General features: G+C 32.6%; 1 protein-coding gene across 2 annotated transcripts in view; it reads right to left on the reverse strand.

Annotated features, from left to right (window-relative positions):
* Positions 1–1,641: 1,641 nt before the first annotated feature.
* The window catches only part of LOC110991581 (heparan sulfate glucosamine 3-O-sulfotransferase 5), a 31,383-nt gene continuing 15,403 nt past the window's right edge, over positions 1,642–17,621 (reverse strand). Inside the window, exons 2-9 of one of the 2 annotated variants that reach the window (XM_022256982.2) lie at positions 15,127–15,153; positions 12,392–12,555; positions 11,264–11,432; positions 7,777–7,920; positions 6,551–6,766; positions 5,760–5,977; positions 5,045–5,202; positions 1,642–4,735 (exon numbers count right to left, since the gene is read on the reverse strand). In XM_022256982.2, coding sequence (XP_022112674.1) covers positions 4,530–4,735; positions 5,045–5,202; positions 5,760–5,977; positions 6,551–6,766; positions 7,777–7,920; positions 11,264–11,432; positions 12,392–12,501 — 1,221 coding nt within the window. In that variant the 5' untranslated portion in view covers positions 12,502–12,555; positions 15,127–15,153 and the 3' untranslated portion in view covers positions 1,642–4,529. Of the gene's footprint in view, positions 4,736–5,044; positions 5,203–5,759; positions 5,978–6,550; positions 6,767–7,776; positions 7,921–11,263; positions 11,433–12,391; positions 12,567–15,126; positions 15,154–17,621 lie in introns of both variants that reach the window. The other variant, XM_022256983.2, reaches the window with a different exon arrangement.

A 17,621-nucleotide genomic window follows, 5' to 3' on the forward strand; every position in this document is an offset into this window, starting at 1 on the left:
GAATCATGGCTTACTTTTATTAATAATTATTTCTCGCTTCGACAGTTCATCACATTGATTCAATTCTTTAGTAATGCAAAGAAGTAAATGTAAGCCACTTTATTTAAACGAGAACCATTGAAGCCTCAGTTCACAACTCAGAAAATTCCCAGCTTAAAGTTTTCGGTAAAATACTTTTTCAGTTTCACATTTCTTAGAAGCGGGATGTTAGTACGAACAGTCGCTGTTGAGTTGGGGAAAGATTTAAAACATTGTGCAACGTTCGTCTTTCAAAGTGACAAGGGGCGTTGTGTGTACAATATAATATACGTGCGATCGAATTGTTTTGAACATTTTAGGGGTTTTCTTTATTGTGGCCTATCACACAGTTATTAGATATGCACAAGCCGTGTTTCAGGTGTGTGTCTGTGTTTCTGTCACTAAGCAAAATTTGCGTAGTTGCGTACCTACAGCTAAGATCGGGACACTAAACATACTGTCACATTCATAAGCAAAAATTAAATTACCTTAGCAGCGTTGGCCTAGTGGTTTTGGACTTAAAATCGAACCTCGGCTGTGCACAAATGAACTTTCTGTCTATGCACGTACTTAACATTCGCTCGAACTGTGAAAGAAAACATCAGGAGGAAACCGACTTGGTCCACAAGGTCGATGGCGTATGACAGGCACAGGATCTCCTAATTGCCTATTGAAAAATGTTTATGAAATAGAAATCTGAGGTATCGATCTAACAAGGTTGTAATGCCACTGGTTATACTTTAGTTACTTGAGTACAATTGTCCATAAATACATAATTTATTATACTCATCATTTTATAACTAGTAATTTTTAAAAAAATCTAACGAATCAAATGTAAACCGGAAGATTGGCAAAACTAGAAAGCCTTGCAGTTTTTCATAAAAGCTCCGAATTAGCTCAGCATAACGAATTCGTTATCCTTTGAAGCACCAAGACCAATTAAAATAGCGTTGAGTTTATCTGAATTTCAAAAACCCTTAAGTTCGGAAAGGTAAACCAGAATACATTGTCTCATTAGGTGAAGATATATGAATATTGTATGGACAGTGCCTGGAATGTCGAGGCTTGCTTTGCATAATACCTACTTTAGTTCCTACGCTTTTATTACCTTGAGTTTATACCAGTCCACTTAGCGTTTGGAATGTGAAAGTGTCCAGCAAATATGACAAACAAATAGTACCATTGGTATATGAAAGCCTCAAAAGCAAGACTTTTATAGGTAATATTTTGTGCATTGTAAAATATTATCATGAAAGAAAGTCGCTAATTTAGCTTTCAAATGATTATCTGTTTTTGGGCACCCATTTCAGTTGGTTAGGCTGCGACTTTTTGAGAAGTCTTCGTCAAGTGAAACAACAGATTCATTTTAGGTCTATCGCTCGTTGTCGGTCATTTGCCAAAGCCATTGTTTAAAAAAGATCTATAGCACATTACTGGAACTAACGTACAGTGTAACACAATGTTTGAGCTTTATGTTTCTTAACGATACATATTATATATAATAGGTAAAGTAATAAAACCATTCTATCATTTATTTATAATTATTTATTGAAGACGTACAATTAACTTATTAAAGAAATGTTAGATATTTACAGAGTTTAAATATTTTAAGTCAACCTTTAATAAAATTTTAAACTAAATAAATAAGTAAATTATTAATTTATTAAAGAGATCTTTATAAGGAACAACTCAAACGTCCATCTTGTCTAAAGCATCAATCAATATAACATCTAATTTTATGGAGACTATCACTCTCCACGTGTCTCCACCGAGAGGTGAAGAGAAGAGAGAGAAACAAACTCTCTGAAACTACGCTATGTTGTATTTATAGCGTAGAGGTGCTACGATTTTCGTAGCGATTATCGTTGTCATACCGAGCGTTGTATATACGTATAAACGACAACGATTATAAAACAATTAGAAAACATTACATTAGTCCCGAAAACAGAAGTGGCAATGGGCGGGGCTTACAGAAAGATACTCAGATCGACTTAAAACACAATTATTTGGAAAATACAAGGGGGAAGAAGAGGGAGCCCCAAAAAAAGTGGATAGGAGAATTAGAAGCGGTTACAGGAAGCGAATAGAGAAAGAAAGTCATAGACAGAGTGAGTTGAAAAAGGCTGAAGAGGCCTTTACCCGTGAAGCGGTTCCGATCGACGGTACTGAAGAAAACAAGATTGAAAATTAAACAGGCTTTTTATTTATTTATTACTCCGCACGGTTTCTTGATTCAAGATGGCTTTCTAAGTACCTTTATTTACCTGGTAACTTTTATTATCCTTTTTTTCTACTAAGTATGTATTACATTTTTTTTGGTGCCTTTGTGTTGTCTGGAAGAATGACCAGCGCTGTGGAACATTCTGCTCCTCAGCATAAAGCTGAGCTAGGGCCAATTAAAGCCACAGCACACACGCATTAAACATTTGAAAGGAACCACACACACACAAAGGAAAAACTATTTTTATTTATGTTAAAAAAACGACTTTCTATTGTATCATCAATAACACGTTTGTTTTCACACGAACCTTGTCAGGAGAAATGTATAAATTTATTGCTAACATATATATGTTAATACTTTAGACAGATAGTCGTCTGTGCTCTCAATAACATTTAAATTAGTATAAAATTACTGCCCTAATAAGAACAAACTACGTTCAATACGTGCACAACATTCAACAGTGATTAAATTATATCTATCGGTAACTATTGAATTATCTTAACCCAAGTTAACTTTTATACTTAACTAATAACATGATAAATTAGAATTTTTAACCTACAAACTTAACCGACATTAATTTGATATGCTTGATATTCTCGTGTGGAACATTTTTCTGGAACATCGTGTTATTATGGGATTTCAAATTATAAATATTTAAAATTGAAAATGTATTTTTTTTTAATTTCTCCTCAATAGTTGAAGACGACAAGTATTTACTAAATTCGAATAAAGTTATTTTATCTTTAAAGGTATTCCAGTAAAACGTCCCAACATAGTGATCAACACTCTTTATTTCTAACTAGGACTATTAAAAGACATAATCACAATGTATCGTATCTTTCGTGCTTTATTTGTAAAATTAAAATTATACAAATATTCGTTGATCGTGAAGTTTGGATGAAGCGTATATATCTAAAAAAACTGTATTCAAAATTCGAGTGCTCGATCTTAATTCTATTCATTTATTTACTCGACGACTATAAAATTTCACAAAGAAAGGAGGTAAAAGGTTTTTTATTTTATATATAATATCGTAATCCGTGGAGCGTTCATAGACAAATGACAGCATTTTGCACGTCTGTGCTAAATGAAAGTTTCCCGGGACAGAACAATATCCAAAAGTGAAAATAATTTCTCCACATTCAGACAAACATAAAATAAATCAATATAATAAAAACTAACCCTAATTAAGCGTCTCTTTATATAATTACTTTTATATTAACTTTTAAAGTTCTTGAATTCCTATCGCTGACAGAATTGAAAGAGAAATGGAAAGTTGCGACAATTTTAAAATTATTGATTTATTCAAACGTCGAGCAAATAAATTGAAATTGGTACGTAGCTTTGTGTCATGATCTCGGGATCTTCTCGCATTACTTATGGACATTTAATGCTAAATAGGCATTACTTTAGACTTAACTAACTCTTCAGTCTTGGACGTTACACTTAAATAGAAATACTCTAAAACCCGCGTCGAACAATCCGTCAAAATTTAAAATTAGTGATCTAAGCATTATCGCGTTTTATCACATATGATAGCATATAGACATTGATATTTCTCAAGAAACGTCTAGTTTTTGTAATATAGTTATCATTAAGTTCGCTATGAAACGGACAAACTTCTAAGACTGTAGGAAAATGACTAAAACCACATTAAGATTTAAAATACGCACGAGCAACGACATCTAAAGAGAAAGCGAAATGTACATTTATCTTAAACGTTAAAAGAACATGTAAAATCTGTAAATCTAAACGTTGTATAAGGGCTGCACTTATATATAAAAATATATTGCTCAGGGTTTCAGTGGGTACGGCTTACAAATCACTATTTAATCCTATATATCTGTATAAAACACTAAAGGAACTAAGGCTAACGAACTAAATTCTAAAATTTTGCTCCCATAACAGATTTATAAACAAAAGAACAGCCAACTTTACGCTAATAAGCTACTTTATGCTAAAATGTATATATAAACGTTTTAAAAATTTCCTTAACTAGTGATATGTATTAGTTACATTGATATGTTGTTCACAGGTAAGACAGTATTGGACGTGCCATTATGCTGCAGTACCAGGAGTAAAGTTCCATTAAGTTCCGTTACATAGATGCTATATTACATAGCCAAAACTACGACTGTTATCAACAAACACTAATATATAAAAAATTAAAATGACATTAAAACCTTCTTTAACATATTACAGTTTGTAATAGACAACTTAAATGTTTTGACAATTGACTCACATGTAAATGCAGCATAGAGGCACTTCCATCTTAAAATATTTACTAAAATTAATCTTCGGGCCATCCTAGATCTTCGCCAACGAGGTCATAAAACCGTTGATTATGTTGAACGAAGAATTTTCGAAGTTTCGTGACAACAGCTGGGTCTACCCTTGGGTGCTTTCTGCCCTTTGTCTCACGAAGGCATTTGTCCGTCGTATCATTTCGCAGGCAGTAGAACCCCTTTGTTTCGTTAAAATAGAAGTTTTTTCTACCTGTTGAAGACGAAGCTAAATATAAACTATATAGAAATTAGAACCCTAGAGAAAATATTCTTCTGAATTAATTTATTAATACATCCTTATCTTGTAAAGAGACTTCTCTTTACAAGATAGATACGGTCTTGATTTTTTTTTATTCAACATCCATTTAATCATTAAACGGAATGATATTTTGACTAAAAATATAAACAAGAAACTTGCGTAATCTTATTTTAGAATAATTATTAAAATTCCACATTTTTAAAAAGCACTTTGTATTGGTTGACCTTGACTGACACAATAAAAATAGGAATATTGACATACCTATTTTATGTTCAAGGCCCAAGAATTTTTCGATCCGTCGAAGTTGAGGTACAGGATCTTCAATCAGCTGATCGCCATTCACAACCAAGATTTGCTCACGTGGGAATACCTCCAGCCATCGGTGTAAGTACGCGTGATAAAGAGATATGGCTATGGGCCTAAACAATAAATGTTTACTGAGACTTTAACTACTACGAATTAAAGTTTAACTAAAAACTGCTGTTTCTTTTCGTCACAGAGTAAATTTCCAATATTTGTACTTTTGTATCGAGTAAACTCGTATGTAATTCTTCTTGCACCCTTAGAATGCCACATTATCTGTTAGTTTAGTTAAAAAAAATATGCTGCCGAAAGCAAACGAAAATTACGTAAAGATTAGAACGACTTAGTATTTCAGCCTTACGATGGAATCAAACGCCCATATCTCTGTTTTAGGACTTAACAATACCAAAGCACGCGAGCGCGAAACTTCGCATATCATCTTGACAGCTAAATTACAAATGGCTGTCAATAAACTAACCTCCAGACAAAAGTTATAAACATATGCAAAGTTTTACAAATAAAAACTTTTTCGCTGTATTTCAATAGAAAATAACAAATATAGTTGCAGGTATGATGGTATAAACAGACTAATCTGGTAATAGTTGCACCGTTATTATTAATCTACTGATAAAGTTAATCAGAAGGTTTTAAGTGCGACCATAAGTTTATATACCTGTAAGCAACATTAATAGCTCCATCCGGTGTTATGGCGAGATGCTCGAAAGGCTTCGCGGCGTCCGGTAGAGGATGGCCCGCAGAGGATAAGGCTGGCGCAGAAGGAGTTGCACGACTTCGAAGTTGGGTGTAATCAGATATCGCTCGAGTGACTGGCTCCCGGACGATGAGTAAGAGACGCACAGATGAGTTCATCGCTCGAACGCGCTCTGGGACCTTTAGAGTTAAAACGAATTCAATATAATTTATAATTGGAGATCGACAATATAGATATGTCCATAAAATTAATCATAAATTTTTAATTAATCTTAGTTGTCAAATTATCTCTAATTTCCCTAAGCAATACTCATAAACAATATATATCCATAATATTTAAAAAAACACTCATTTGCGTATGCGACCGGGAATGTGTCTATGCTATAAAGATAAATATACTCAAGCTCAAGATCACTTATTTCAAATAGGTAATCAAATACTCTTATGAACATCAACAGATAAGATTGATAAATAAAATTGATTGGTAAATTTACGTTTACTACTAGTTCGCAAGTCTAGAAAGCAGACCGGGCAAGAAACTCTCCGCCACTGTTTTGTTTTTCAATCTTTGTCCTATGTAGTAATTAATGATAAATTATATTAAATTAATAAAACACATATGGTGCTATTCATAAACGGAAACTGAACCTAAAATTACTATTGAATGTTTTGTCCTTGCCACTCTCATGTCAATTTGCCTGTAAACAAACGGAAAATAAGGTAGTAGGGATAAATTATAGAATTAATATTTACCTCCGGAGTAACGAAATAACTCGGGCTTTTTTCAATCGTTATCTGTCCCTTGAAGGACAGAGGCATCTTACTCCTGTACCATTCGAGACCCAGAGCGTAATTCTCGTCACGATCGAAGAAGTGCACCTCCCCTGAAGCCTTCTGCACCATCGGATGGAGGTAAAGCATCTCAAGTAATGCACGCGTTCCGCATTTGCGCACTCCGATTATAAGGGCCTAAAACATAAATAAATGTAAGGAAAAGTTATATATGTAAAAAGGGGAAACACAAAGTGAATTAACTGTTTTATAGAATTTGCAAGATATTTTTATTAGATCAAAGGAAGAACTTACAATGAGTACATAACTTTGAATGAAATTATTTTACCATTAAAGACTACCAGGTAGGTACTGCACCACGATGTACTAAAAAATTGTTACGCCATGGCTATCAAACTATTTAATCACCTTCCTAGATAATAGTTCACTGACGTGTAATGCTTTCAAAGGGAAGGTGATTAGATACTTAAAGGCACGGTACTTTTATAGGGAGAGTATTTAGATCACAGATTTAGACGACAATTATTAATAACAATTATTATTATTATTTTTATATAGCTGATTAAGCGGTTTTTATATGTTCTGAATGTACCACTTTCTCTGCAAATAAACTATTTATTATTATTATATAAGAAAGTATAAATAAAGCACATAGCAACAATAACAATGATTATTTCAAAAGAGGTTTTCGTAAATAGGCAATTTAAAAGTTATAATTTGAGCAAATAATATAAACGAATGCGTTAGAAGTAGGCGTTAAAAAGTCGTAGTAAATTAACATTTCGCGTTTACAATTCCTTGAATAATAAAGAACTTTCATGAAATTAGGACTTTTGGCATTTAAACTTTCTCGCTAGAAGTCGTTTAATAAACATTAGACTCTGAACTTTAAGGCATTTAAATCGTGGCAAAATTAATTTATATAGCTTTATTCACGACTACTTGATATCCGCCTCCACTTTTCTGGGGCATACAGACACATTTCTGCGTCCGTTTATATCTTCTATGGTCAAGAGTCCGTAATAGTTGTTTCATTATATTTTGTTCATTGGTGATAAGACTAATTTACCGTCCGAGGTAACTCAATCGGCTTAAAAAGCTTAATACGATGAGAACTTTAAAAAAGACGTAGAAATAAATGTCGTCCGGACGTATAACAATTTGTTTAGACGTATGTCTGCTAATACCTGGGGTAGTCTACGAATGGGTCGAGGAGCCCGTGGAATTTTCAACCGTTTCCTCAAAGCCATAGGATGGCTTATCGTGCGACTGCTCTCTTGATTTTGTAATATTTTTCGACCTTCGCTGGCGGCTGAAGCAATACTCGCGGCCTGCAATACATGTTAAATATATAAAATGCACCATAGAAGCTAAATTTTATGCAGTGTGTTTGATACATTTTAATTAAGATAAAAAAAATCGAGTTTCGCATTAGTGCTATTTTGCTTATTGTGTATAAATAGTACTATTATATACTAAATTGCAATTTTTGTGGCTTTACACTTCCTTGCAAGTATCTAGAAAAACAAAAAGAAACAAAAAAGGAGGGCAACTGGTGGTCTTTAATAGAGAATACACTCGCAATTAAAACATATGTAAATAGTGCTTTCACTAAATGTGGAAAATAATAAAAAAAACCTGAATAAAGATAATTCAGTTATTGCGAAAGTTTGTGACTCGATGTGGACTGGTTAATGCCTGTTGTAAATAAACTCGTAATTTTCTAAAACCTGTCGTACAAAAAAGCTCAATACTAAAGTAGCTAACAAATGGAAAATGAAAGAATAACGTTATAGTTAACTAAAAAACTTTTGTAGTTTCATTAATTTTTCACAGTTATTGCAAGAAGTTTAACCAAGTGGAAACGAGTTATTTGTACCTCGTACGTGGGTAAAAGTTGAGTGTGCAAAACTTTCGAGGAATCTTAGAAGTCGTGCCAACCCAGGAATGTTACCTATACTTCACGAGGCTAATAAGCTTCTGAACTGACCTACTTTTCCTTTACCATTTTTTTATTTTATCATGTTTTTAACTGTGTATAACTTTAGTTGCGTACAACTCATACTTTGGACTGTGACAAAATATCGTTTATATACAAATACATAAGATTATTATTTAATTACCACCTCCGTAGCTATGCTGAGCTAAAAAGTAATATAAAAAAAATACGTATATTTTGGAACATTAGATCATCAAGATATCACTTATTCCACGAAATTAAATTCGAACCTGTAGGCATCCCTACTCATCGGCAAAGGAGACAGGAGGGTGGAGGCCGCTACAAAAAGCCGGCGTAAAAAAACTTTCGGTACTCTTTAAAAAAAAAGCTAATCATCGAACAATATATTTAAAAATAGCTAATATGATACAAGATTTGATCTTCGATTGAAGATATGTTTTTGGAACGTAAAGTTTTCTTAACACATTTTTTAGAAAATAGCGTTCCTTGCTTACTTAAACGATAGTTCAACGCCTAGTATTTTTTGTATATAAAAATCTAAGACACTTGCTAATTTTGCTTGCCTAAATTGATATGAAGTGAATGCGTCCTAATTTAAAAATGGAACGAAATAAAGAATAGGCTAAGATAAAAATCCTTGTGGCAGGTCAGCTTTTCTTTCGATTGAGGCTTTGTGCCGGGAACTTTCAGTAGGCACTACTCGCCCACTCCGCAAATGTGTCGAGACTTAAGAGTCCTTGTGAAAGCTAACCAGTATAATTGAAAGGGATTCTACGTGTGTTTTGATTCGTGACACACAAAAGAGTATTAAGTAATGCATTATTGTATTGACGACGTTTTGAGAAACAAAGGTTTTTTAATATCAGGATGTTTTACTAGTTCGTTGCGTACTTTCGTACGTTCGGAAAAACATGTTTTCTTTTTTATAAATCACAATCAAGTATTGCTTTCATTTCTTGGGCAAAAAGTAATAGCTGCATCATACTGCCTATGACAAATATGCAAAGTTTTCGTGTTGTCTAACAATTAAACTCACAAGATAGTCTCAGTTCAGAAATAAGTTGAAGTAAGTATGACGTAAGTAATACAACTCACACTCACGCTAAAGTGAAAAAAAGTCTTACTAATATGGATTATTTTGATGGGCGGGAGATATATAACTTGAGTTTAGTCGGTCGATTAATACCAGAAAAGCTTTTAAATAGTAATTGAATTTTTATTTGTAAATCACATTACAATGAAATTGAGAAAACAAAGCATTATTCATCTAATTGAAGCGGTTATATTTGTGAAATTCACGGATTTTACCAGATTAAATGGGGAAATGTATTAATGCTTTATAATGTGGTTGTATATTATATTTGAAAAGTATGATATATATTTTTATTTCAGAAATAGAAATATACGATATCAAATTCCAATAAAGAATAGACGATTCTGAATAAGCTGAAACACAATTTGCATATAAAAAGTTTTCTATCGAATTGTACGCATAGCCAAAGATTTATTACCATACTTCTGTATCGCTGTATTACAATATATCGTAAACTTTACTATATCTTTAACCGAGAGGCTATAAACTTATACGAGTTTTCTACTGTTCCTAAGATTAAAATCAAATTTGAAGATTACTTTTGTTTTTTAACTTATTGTGACATATTTTTGTGATTATTATTATTACATTTTGTTATAAACAAACGAGTCGCCGTGACGCCTAAAAGGGGCAGTTATGACAGTTAGTAAGGGCAGTTATGCCCATGGCCCATCAGACAAGTAAGTAAATCTCTTGCTCATTCTAATTCTAATAAAAGTCTTAGTGTCAAAATGCTAAAACGATTACTATCGTGAATTTAACAAGAACATCGCCCGTTAAGTTAATCAGAATGAATTGTATTAATCTGTGCAGTTTAATTACGAAAAGAAATTAATAGGTAGCATTACATAGTATCGTGCACTGATGCCTTCATTAACGCGGATCGTTTAAAATTTTACTACCCATAAAATTATTTATCGTTTACTTTATAGACTTATAATTTTAAGTTTTGCTTCTGCAGGCAAGAGTTCAATCATTCTTCTGTGATGGTGGTACTACTTGCATGTATAAATTTTAGGAATATATATATATGTACTTTGTTAGGCAATACTAACATAGCACCTTTGAATGAATTTATACTGAGCCATAAAACAAAGTATCGATCAATGTCTAAAATAACTATTATGTTGGATGTCTTCAATTTAACATCAAAAAGCCGGGTTAGCAACGCTTTTTGAAAGGTTGTAGCAAATGTATATCGTGTCTTCTTTTGGCCATACAATGCGCAGAGGCGAAAAGAGTTTAAAGAAACAGATGCTGGTTGGTAACACGAAAGGCAAAATATGGCTGATCACCAACTAGTTTCGATCAAGTGAAAGACTCATCGTCATTAAAGAAGGGCTGGACAGAAACCGGTGGAAGCAGATTGTCCGCTCTAGATGCTACATTGCTGACCACGACGTTTAGTTGTATCTCTTAAGTTGGACCAGAGTGCTCGTAGTGTGCCAATTAAATTTAACATTGTGACAGGAGATTTATATATATAAAGATTATAAAATAAGAAGACATTTGCGTGCCTATCCCCATTTGTGGCGGATTGATTGGATTTTTGTAATTTATGTAACTAATTGTACCACTATTCTAGCAAATAAATCAATTGATTTGATTTATATTGACTTACCTGAATGCTGTATAATGCACTGTCATATAATACGTGGAATGTGAGAAAGAGAGAAAGCAGAGTGACGGATAGGAGGGCCGCGGCTAACTTCGGCCGCGACACTCCCACCACAAGAACACAGTCCGCCAGGTCGCCGTCTGCTGGTCGAAACGCCGAACGAGGTAACCATCTGCAAATTCAGCCTAATTTATCTGTTTGTTCGAGCTACGAGCGTTCCTTATTATGTACTTGCAAACTGTCATACATAGCGATCCTGACTTCTACTAAAGATACAACGCTAATTAACAACGGTATCTCAAGTATGCAAGATCAGTATTGGCCTAGTTAGGCTTACTTAGGCTTCAATGTGCGACTCTCAGTCGATGTCGTAGGTTCAATTCCAGACTGTTCAAAAATGGACTTTCTTTGTATGTTCACATATAACATTCGCTCGTACGGAGAAGGAAAACATCGTGACGAAAGGGGCTTCAGACCCATAAAGTCGACTGTGTGTCAGGTTGTTGGTTGGTCGGTTGTGAAAAATTATCATGAAACAAACATACTAAGATATGGCGTATATAACGCAACGTAAGAATCATAACCAAAATAAATCTTATTTCTTCCTGCTTCCGAATGCATTAAGAAAAGGGTTGACTGAGTGTTTTAATACTTACCTAACGATGCAAGAATCTGTCAAATTTTTATTAATGTGCTAAGAATCTTCTGTGTCGTAGATCGTAGCTAAAGTTTCTATATTATCGTGAGTTGCCATTACTCTACATATTTTAATAGTTAATATATAATTATATAAAGCTTGTAATTAACAAGAGTTAATTATACATATTGTTGAAAATTCAAGCCACAGTCAATAATTATTCCGAGTATAAGATTACCATGTTATAATGATATGTTACGATAATTTTATTGAAAATGGATATTAACTAGACGATTCACAATGTACATACGTATTGGATGAGGGAAAAATAACTACATATATTTTTGGCCATTTTACTTTAATAAATGGATAAAAATTTGAATGGCTATATGAAAAAATATCATATGGAAATATATATTCTAGTGGTGTGTACATAATGTGATTCGATTAATTTATCATCATGGATATTTATAGCTATAAACACATATACTCACAGAATATCAAGCGGGAGTGACTGCGAGCAGTTTTTATAGTCAGCGCGGTATTTGGTAGGCAAGGCCTGGCTTACGTGCCCGCGCGACTCCATGGAACCTCCATTTATCATACTCCTTACGTTTCTACATCCTCCATTTTATCTACGTTATTTTCATAATTGTATCTGAAAGAGAACTATTCTAAGATTACAGTGATGTTACACAAAGCACCGTGTAAGTTACAAATAAATACATCGTCGTAGTATTGTCTTTTATTAACTTAACTTTTACACATTTAAAGAAAAACACTTGATGAAGATTGAAGTTATGTATTATTGTAAACTAATAAATAATTTAATAATTATGTTTAAATAATTATAAGTTTACAATAATACATAACTACAATCCGTTAAAAAAGTGTTTTCTTTACATTTAAGTGTTTGAGTCTCTACTCTGATACAAAATATTGATTGCGTTAATTAAAATCGAGATTGCTACGTTAGCCTTTTTTGGCAATGGAGGAAGGAGAGGGAGATCCTCCTTCCTCCATGTCGCTTTCCGCTCCTCCCACTTCCGGCAATTTCCTTCACCACGTCTTACTACCTTTTGTATTATCACCCTTTTTCCTTGATATTATTCTACGTACGGTTTTGTTTTCGATATAGTCCTTCAGCAGATTTCTTCACTTTAGTCTTTTTATATAATTCTTTAGTGGTACTAGTACTCCTCAATCTGCCGTTGTGTGTGTGTGGTGTTGTTAACAATTTGTCATTTCTCTGGTTATATTAACCTTAATAATAGCGTTATAAACAATTGCATACTTGGAAATCTAACCTTGATATTCTGGAATGTTGTGAGGATGTTATTAATTTACCGGATGCTGATGTTTTTTTCACGCTTCAATTGATATTTATGTATGTTTTGCAGTCAGTGTTTCTTAAATTTTTATTTTTATTTCGAGGAAAAAAGTACCTATAGTGTGTGTGTGGTGAATGGGAAGCTTTATACATCATGTTTTAAATTTTACATATTTTTGTAGTCACGTCCTTTATGTTTTAAATATAAAATCATGTCTTAAATTATTTCAATATTTATATTAATTTTATCACTACTTACTCAGTTTTAAATTTTGTTTTGCTTAATTTGTTTTTACACTTTTGAACATCAATGTTCACATTATACACTGCCTGAAAAGGCCAAAATTTACTTTGTCACAAATGTAAAAATTCCATAATAAAAAGTAGATAGAAGATACCACTTTCCACACATTGGTCATAAAATTACGAGAATATTGGTGTAATTTTGTTATTATATTTAAGAAATATAAACAGTGAAAGAGACATACACTGTAACCTCAGTTCCTCAGGTTTAATGCAATTTACCAAATTGATACACCACAAAATGCACAAAAACTTATTACAAATAAGTCGCATCCTAACAAAACGTATTTAATCTCTTTTCCGTGTTGTTTATGAAACAGAATAATATTATATTAATGTGCGAACGCCTGTTTTATTATGAATAATATAACAAGGACTGGCTCGCGTCCAATTATGCTCATTCGGTTCCGGCAATTCTTTACTAATAAATTGAGCCTTTGAAACAAATTGCTTTGAAAATATTTTCAAGTCTCAGCAAAGCAAATTCTTATTTTAATGTACTTTAATTTAGTGTGTATACATTATACATGTATTCGCTATCGATTTTTTAATGTGATATTGGATATGCATTATTCGCATAATACTTCACTTACTACAGGGAAGTATGGGAAAAAAACCGCCACGTTTGGGACAAACAATCGACGGGGTTTGTAAGGCACATAAAGCTACTTGGTTCTTAGAAAAATATTAAGAAAACGTTGCACTTGAGTTTAATATATATGCTTAATGCCTTAGGTAAAAAAATAATTGCTAGAAATGCTTTTTGTTTTAATGTTAGTATTATAGTTTCGTTTTTTTTTATTAATAGCTTATACATAAATATGTAAATGTCGCAGCCATAGTGCTGGTATGCTGCCATTGTCATTTTATGTTACTGTGCTCACAAATTGATAATCAATAAAATCAATGACAATCAATAAAAATACTGTTAATGTAAACACCAAATAAGACATTTAAAGATCCCCCTCTCCTAAATTGTTTACGTAATTCTTGAATGGTCCCAACTAGTCATACTAGTTGTTTATTTGATTTTTCAATGTTGCTATATCCATAATTTAACGACTAATCTGTAGTCGATAATAATAATGTCTATGGGGTAATTATTATTAAATTTTAAACCTTTGAAATTATACAACAATCAGTATGTAATCGTTTTTATGTTTGCCTCTGTAGGCGATTTGGTTTCGGGTTTTCTACTAGAAGTAGAAATTAACAGTTATTTTGATACATTATCTTCAACAATTTAGCTGCAAGTCCTGTTCAAATTCAGATCATGCTCTTGAGTCCTTCAGGTTATTGTTCGTTGCTTTGTTAACAATTAGAACCACAATATTTCCATCATTCAATTTCAGTTTCTACCTATCACTTTTTACCTTCGTGTAGTCCTTGACCTTCCTGCATCACTATATAAATAGGTGCTACCTCGCTCTTTAATCTATACTTCAATCTCACTATGTAATATATATACAATACTAAAACTATCATTACGAAAATAAATTTAAAATTTACAATATCTGTTTGGTACTAAAAATAGAAAAGTACATAAAGTTTTGAGAACTGGTAATAAATGTACAAGACGTGAAGAAAATTACATACCATATTCCGCAGCGCACCTCGCTCTACCTGCAATGACAGAAAATGTTTCAGTGAAAACGGAAATGAGAAACTTAAATCTTACTTGTTTTAATTAAGTGACAAACAAGGTGGTTATTTGTTGACTAGCCAACTCAACCCCGCAATTTTGCCCACAGTTGTGTGATACATATAATTCGTTAGATAAAAAAATAAAATATGTTAATTTTGGAATATAAGATACAGGTGTAACTTATTCCATGTCATTAAAGTTGAATCGGTAGACATCGCTACTCATCGGCAAAGAAGACAGAGGGTGTAGGCCGGCCTTATTTTAAAATATCGCAAATTAATTAGAAGTAGCCTGTCTAGCACTAGTCGCAGGCCCTTTAATCAACTAGATAATCGTTAACTTTATAGTAACGCCTTTATAGTAATAGCCTTTTTACACTGATTTTCTTTCATACATTTCTTAAATTTATTAAGAAACAGAGATAAAAGAGCCAAATATAGTAATATATATAGTATCGATTATGCTGATATTAGCCTCCATGTTTCATATTATAGCGGTAAAATCGCAAAGAAATACCTGCTTGTAAAAAAAACAATAAATTAGACGCAGATATTTTTAGTCAGTTTCTTCTAGACACGTAAAAAATATTCAATATGACTTATACTCACATACAGGTTCTATCTTAATAGAAAATCAATTTCGTTGCGACATCGTCTATCTCATAATCGTTAAGGTAGGAGCAACTGTCTAGGATTTTGTTCAAAAAAGCCTCGGCTATTTCTCGTAATTTCTATTTTATATATGTGTGTTTTTATTGTACAGTTTGTATTCAAATATTGTTCTATTCTATGTTTTGCTTCTATTATAGATTCTATTTACCACTTCCATTGCAGATAAATAGCATGTGTGTGTCTCAAATTACATATATGTATTTGTTTTTATTAACTACAGTGCGCTCTATTTTGAAAGGTTCCATATATTGGTGGTTCGTAAAAACGCTCAATTGTACAACGGACTACGAATTGATACCATCTGTATCAATTCGAATATTAAATTACTATATAATATTCAAATTACTATTTTGTAATCTTTCTTGACATCAACTTCAGGTGTAGTAATGTAGTCATATAACAGTCGTGATTTTATTAAGTAATTCTTAAAATACATGCGGCATAATTAATTAGAAAAAAGTATGAATTTCTTTGAAGCTCCAACTATTATAACTCAGCATAAAGCATTACGGCATTACTCAAGTGGGTTTTGTTAGTGGTAATTGCGTAATGAGTTGCGAATTTCCCTCCACCTATTTAGCTTTATTATTCTCACGTCCTTCGTAAATATAAATTCGTTATCCAATATTTCAAACTCATTTACGAGTCCATTTGGCTACAAATTCTGAATTATAAAATATCTATAATTAATGTGTTGAAACAATCATATTTATTATGTTTGTAATACAAATAGTTTGTATCTACTAATCATTGAATCTATCTATTCTATCTATTTCATCATTGAATGTAACAAAACAGAGATCAGATACAGATACAGCCGAGAACCAAAATAGCCACTCCCGTTTTATATCTTAAATTCATGATTTTATTTTGATTCAGCACATACATGTCTTTCTCGATGAACTATCCAACACAAAAGAAATTTTCAATAGAGAATTGAAATTGCGTGTTTCTGCATACATACTCTTCAGTAGTAGCAGTTATAAATCATCAGTGTTGGCTTAGTGGTCGTAACGTGCGACCTGGGGTCCTAGGTTCAATCTCCAGCTGAAACGGTGAAGTGGCGTAATGTTTGTAGCTTCATTTGTATATGTCACCGTAAGATTGTAAACATCGTTATATTACAATCTATCTAGTAAGATTGTAAACTAACGATAGATTGTGAACCGTATCATTATGATTGCAATTTAACGCATCATTTTTCGCTATATTGTAATCTACCGAAGTGAAACCGTTAAATTACAATCTGTCCCGCGTCAAATTGTCAACTGTCTGCAAGTTCTTCCTGATTGGTCGGTCTCATTTCATTTAGAAATGAAACAGACGTGTCACTTAAATAAAATAAATTTATTATTTAATAGGAAATTAGAAATCCTGACATATGTTAGAAACAAATTGTAACGAAATATTTATTCTACAAACACAAATTCTTATTAAAAATTTCAAAAAAATCAACAATTATTATGTCTTTAAGCACAAATTATAAAAATAGAAATAACAAACAAATATGACGTGTGGCCAGGGTGGCGGGGTCACATACCGTTCAACCGGTTCACAATTTGACCGCTTCCCATCGATAGATTACAATCAGGCGAAAAATGATGCGTTAAATTGCAATCATAATGATACGGTTCACAATCTATCGATAGTTTACAATCTTACTGGATAGATTGTAATATAACGATGTTTACAATCTTACGGTGACATATATACGTCTTAGTAGTTCAAGTATACATTTTAATTAATTGGATACAAATTTCGAAATTTAACGATCA

The sequence above is a fragment of the Pieris rapae genome, chromosome 11, assembly GCF_905147795.1.
Source record: "Pieris rapae chromosome 11, ilPieRapa1.1, whole genome shotgun sequence".
Classification (NCBI taxonomy): Eukaryota; Metazoa; Arthropoda; class Insecta; order Lepidoptera; family Pieridae; genus Pieris; species Pieris rapae.